The following is a 3,809-nucleotide window of genomic DNA, read 5'->3' as shown; positions in this document are numbered from 1 at the left end:
TGTTGTAAAGGAGTTAATAATTGGATATGACGAGTTCTTTCAAAGACGAGGAGTTCTTTTCAGTGAGAACTAGAAGTCGTCGTCATCATCATATTCAGTAAATCCCACCAATAGCAAAGCTAAGGTAGGGTCTGAGGAGGGTAAGATGTAGACAGCCTTACCTCTACCCATTAGGAATAGAGAGGCTGCTTCCAGTGAGAACTAGAAGTACGAAGTTAATTCAATTTGATAATGAAATTAGACTAGATGAATTTTGTTTATATGAGGTCCAACCGTTGTAACATTTCAGTTGGTAGTTAGATGGTTACAGTGATAACTATTGATAGCAATTTTGTTGCTACCGAGGTTCAAAAGTTGCAACTGAAGCATAAGATATTTTTGCTATCGGACAATAGCAACTTGCTACCGACCTTTATTAACCAAGTTGTTACCGAGTATTTGAGTCTTCCACCTTATCGCCACAGCGCCCACATAAGTCCTCAAGAACATGCATTGCGGATGATATAAACAACAACAAATGTTTTGCTTGAAACAATTAACAATAATTGTTTCATGTGCGCAGTGCGCTTGACTATTACTATACTCTTATGTGATTGGCTACACTTATTAACTTTGTAGTAATTCATCAATAGTATTCAAGTAAATTACACAACTCGGATACTTACACACTAATGTTATACAATAATATTCATGTGGGATATATGACTATTAGACATCACATTTGAGGAATAAGAAAAGCTCAACTTTTATATTCTTAACCTAATAAAAATTTAAGCACAAATGTTCAAGCAATAAAACTAAAGAAATCAAATACAAAGAATCACATACCTAATTTTAGTGAATCCTAGTTGATACAAATCCATAATAATGTACTAGCTAGATACAAATCCAAAGTATAACCTTATTTAATCAACCATAACCTGGCTCCAAATGTCCTAATCACATACCTAATTTTAGTGAACCCTAGTTGATGATAAAAAAATTATTAGTTGTCTAAGCCTTAACATGAAAAAGAGCTTAATTAAATGATTCTAATCACTGTGGTTCACATGTTAGATCCAGATAGATTAAGATTCTAATCACTCTTGTTCACATAACAAACTGAGACCGATTAGTTAAATGATTCTAATCGCTATGGTTCACATGTTAGATCAAGATAGATTAGGATTCTAATTACTCTTAATAAATCGCTTCAAGCTTCTAGTAGAATATTTTCTGGTACAAAATGAAATTCATTAGGCACTGGGTTCGATTCCTACAAGGGGGTTTTTCCATTTATTGGGTTTCCTCCTGAATTGATGTATAGGCATTATTGCCTAGTGGAGATGGATATGATTGGATGGTTCTGCTGGTGGCACGATGATACTTCAGTGGTTCGTCAGTGATCCAAATTTGCCGTTAAAAAAAGTAACCAACATCCGTTTATACGTATTTATATTATAACTTTTATACGATGATTAATAAAGACAACTCAATGAAATTTTTTTTGAACGACAAATTTTTAGTTTATGGAACTTAAACCCATGACCTTCCCAATTTAAGTGCTCCTAAAACTTTGCTTCTCCTATTGGACCACCAACCCAATGTTGACGAATCAATGACTTAACCATAACTCTCGACTTAATTCGTTGGTTGACTTTTCTCCTTGCCAAATTTAATTTGGTTTTAATTTACTATTATAAGGCTATGTGGTATAGTCATGACCCAAATGATCACCACCATTCTTCACATCAGCGTCATGTCACCTCACCCTCATCTATCAACCTAATCCACCACCCTATATGGTGTGGACCATAACCTTCACTATCATCCACTATCTTCCCCCACCAATCAAAATCCCCTAATTAATCGAAAGAGAGACATGGTTAACATGGATTAAACCATGCGAACCACCAGGGTTTAGAAATAAGCCGGTGTACCATGAGAATCATGTCACGCATGGCAATCCATGATCTAAACCACTAACCCATAGCATAACTAAAAAGATTAGAAGTTAAAACCATTTAACTTCTTAGACTATATAAGGTCAACTATTAAGTATGAGGAGCAAAAGGATCAAATCAGTTTCGACAAATATATTTAAAAATAAATAAAATTCACATTACCAAAAACTATTATACAAAGAATTCAACAACTGATCCACTCAATCTTCTAATTAACAAAATTCAAAACTGCTAAATCCATCACTCAAAACTTGTGTATAGTAAGTAATCAAAATCTAATGATCTCTACCTTGATCTAAATTAAGCTTAACCGGATCGCGCAAACATCCGAGATCTTTTAGCCGGGTGAGGGCTCTCCACCTCCTCGTCGGCGAATCCGTTGAAAATACTTTCCGGCAAAGCTGGAAGGTTCAAGTCAAAGCCACGTGGCTGGCTATGATTGGACGAAGTAACGCCAACGGTACCTTCATAATGACACCTTTTATGTCCACCTAACGCTTGTCCAGTTTGAAAACACTTGTGACAAATGGAACACTCATGAGTTTTCCCACCAGTACTAGTGGTTGTTGAGTTTGTTGTAACTAACTGTTCCACGTCAGCTCCACTAGAATTATTATTATTATTGTTATTATTCTTCCTATGGCTAGCTTTGTGGCCACCAAGAGCTTGATAAGATGCAAAAGCCTTGTTACACACGTTACACTTGTAAACAAGTGTAGCGTCAGCGATTGAAGGGTGAACCGATTGAATTTTGGATTCGGAAGAAGTATTGCGCACATCGCCACGTGCTAGAAGCATGAGGCAAAGTGCTAGGTATTGTTCTTCGGTTGGTGGGGTTTCGTTACGCGGTCGTTTGGAGCGTTTTCCCTTGGTCCATGACTCCAAATAGCGGGCATGGTTGAAGGAGTCTTGGCGGAATAAAGGCGTGGGTGGCGCGGTTGGAGAATTTAGAGCCTCTAGTGCCATTAAGTTGTATGTAGAAGAAAGAAAGAAAGAAAGAAAGTGTAGGGGATGGGATGGGATGGAATGAGGGTGGGTGTATATGATATAAAGGGGTGAGAGTGAGGGTAGGAAAGAAGTTGAGTGACAAGTGGTGAAAGAGAAGTCGGTTATGAGTCTTTGCGTGTTGAGGTCACTTGTGGTCGTGTAACAAACGGCTGGCTGGCTACCCAACCATCTCATAAATTAAATAATAAACAATTAAGTCTAGTGTTTATGGATTTTAAAATGATTAGAAATAGATAGATAAACTTTACCAAAGTTTCTTTAATTTTGTTGTTCAATTTACAACAATTACTCAGCCTTATGGGACGGGTTTGTCTTTGATAGATTAAGGTTTATAATTCAAAAAGTGGTGGTGACGGCGCAGTTTGTTGCTCGTCTACCTTTTGCTTTGATGTAACTTGACAAGTATGAATGAAATAATATTGTTGATGCAACAAACACAGGACCAAGGATGGTAGCTAAGCTGGTTAGGCAAAAGGGCTGAAGGGTTCAGTTTTGCCTAACGCAGGTCGCGGGGTCCCTCCACGTTTGCAAAAACGTGGAAGGAGGTTCACTAGTATGTTCTTGTTATTTGCTTTGAGGTTCTTTCTCCGAGGCCAGCTCGAATCCAGAAAAGAAAGCAAATAGAATGAATGTGAGATGAATCTGATGAAGAGTCGTTTGGAAGTGACAAAGAACTCTTTGAATGACTAGAGATTAAGGAATCTCTGTGCTTTCGGAATGTCTTAGAAGTGTACACGAGTTGTCTTCTTATAGTGGAGGACATCTCCTGAAATAGCATAAACTATACTAGCTAAACCTGTTTGCAAATGGAGGGTTTCCCCTTTTGGGGTTGAAGACTTTGGACCCCTGGTTAATAGA

The 3,809-nt window shown here is 37.6% G+C and overlaps 1 protein-coding gene across 1 annotated transcript; it reads right to left on the bottom strand.

Moving 5' to 3' along the window:
* Positions 1–2,082: 2,082 nt before the first annotated feature.
* Positions 2,083–2,974, bottom strand: LOC110914497 (zinc finger protein ZAT10). The gene has a single exon (XM_022159287.2). The coding sequence runs from the start codon at positions 2,907–2,909 to the stop codon at positions 2,250–2,252; it is 660 nt and encodes a 219-aa protein (XP_022014979.1). The 5' UTR covers positions 2,910–2,974; the 3' UTR covers positions 2,083–2,249.
* Positions 2,975–3,809: the final 835 nt, after the last annotated feature.

Source organism: Helianthus annuus, chromosome 11 (assembly GCF_002127325.2).
Source record: "Helianthus annuus cultivar XRQ/B chromosome 11, HanXRQr2.0-SUNRISE, whole genome shotgun sequence".
In the NCBI taxonomy this organism is placed as follows: domain Eukaryota; kingdom Viridiplantae; phylum Streptophyta; class Magnoliopsida; order Asterales; family Asteraceae; genus Helianthus; species Helianthus annuus.
The sequence above is the reverse complement of the archived record's forward strand: the minus strand, read 5'-3'. Positions and strand labels throughout refer to the sequence as shown.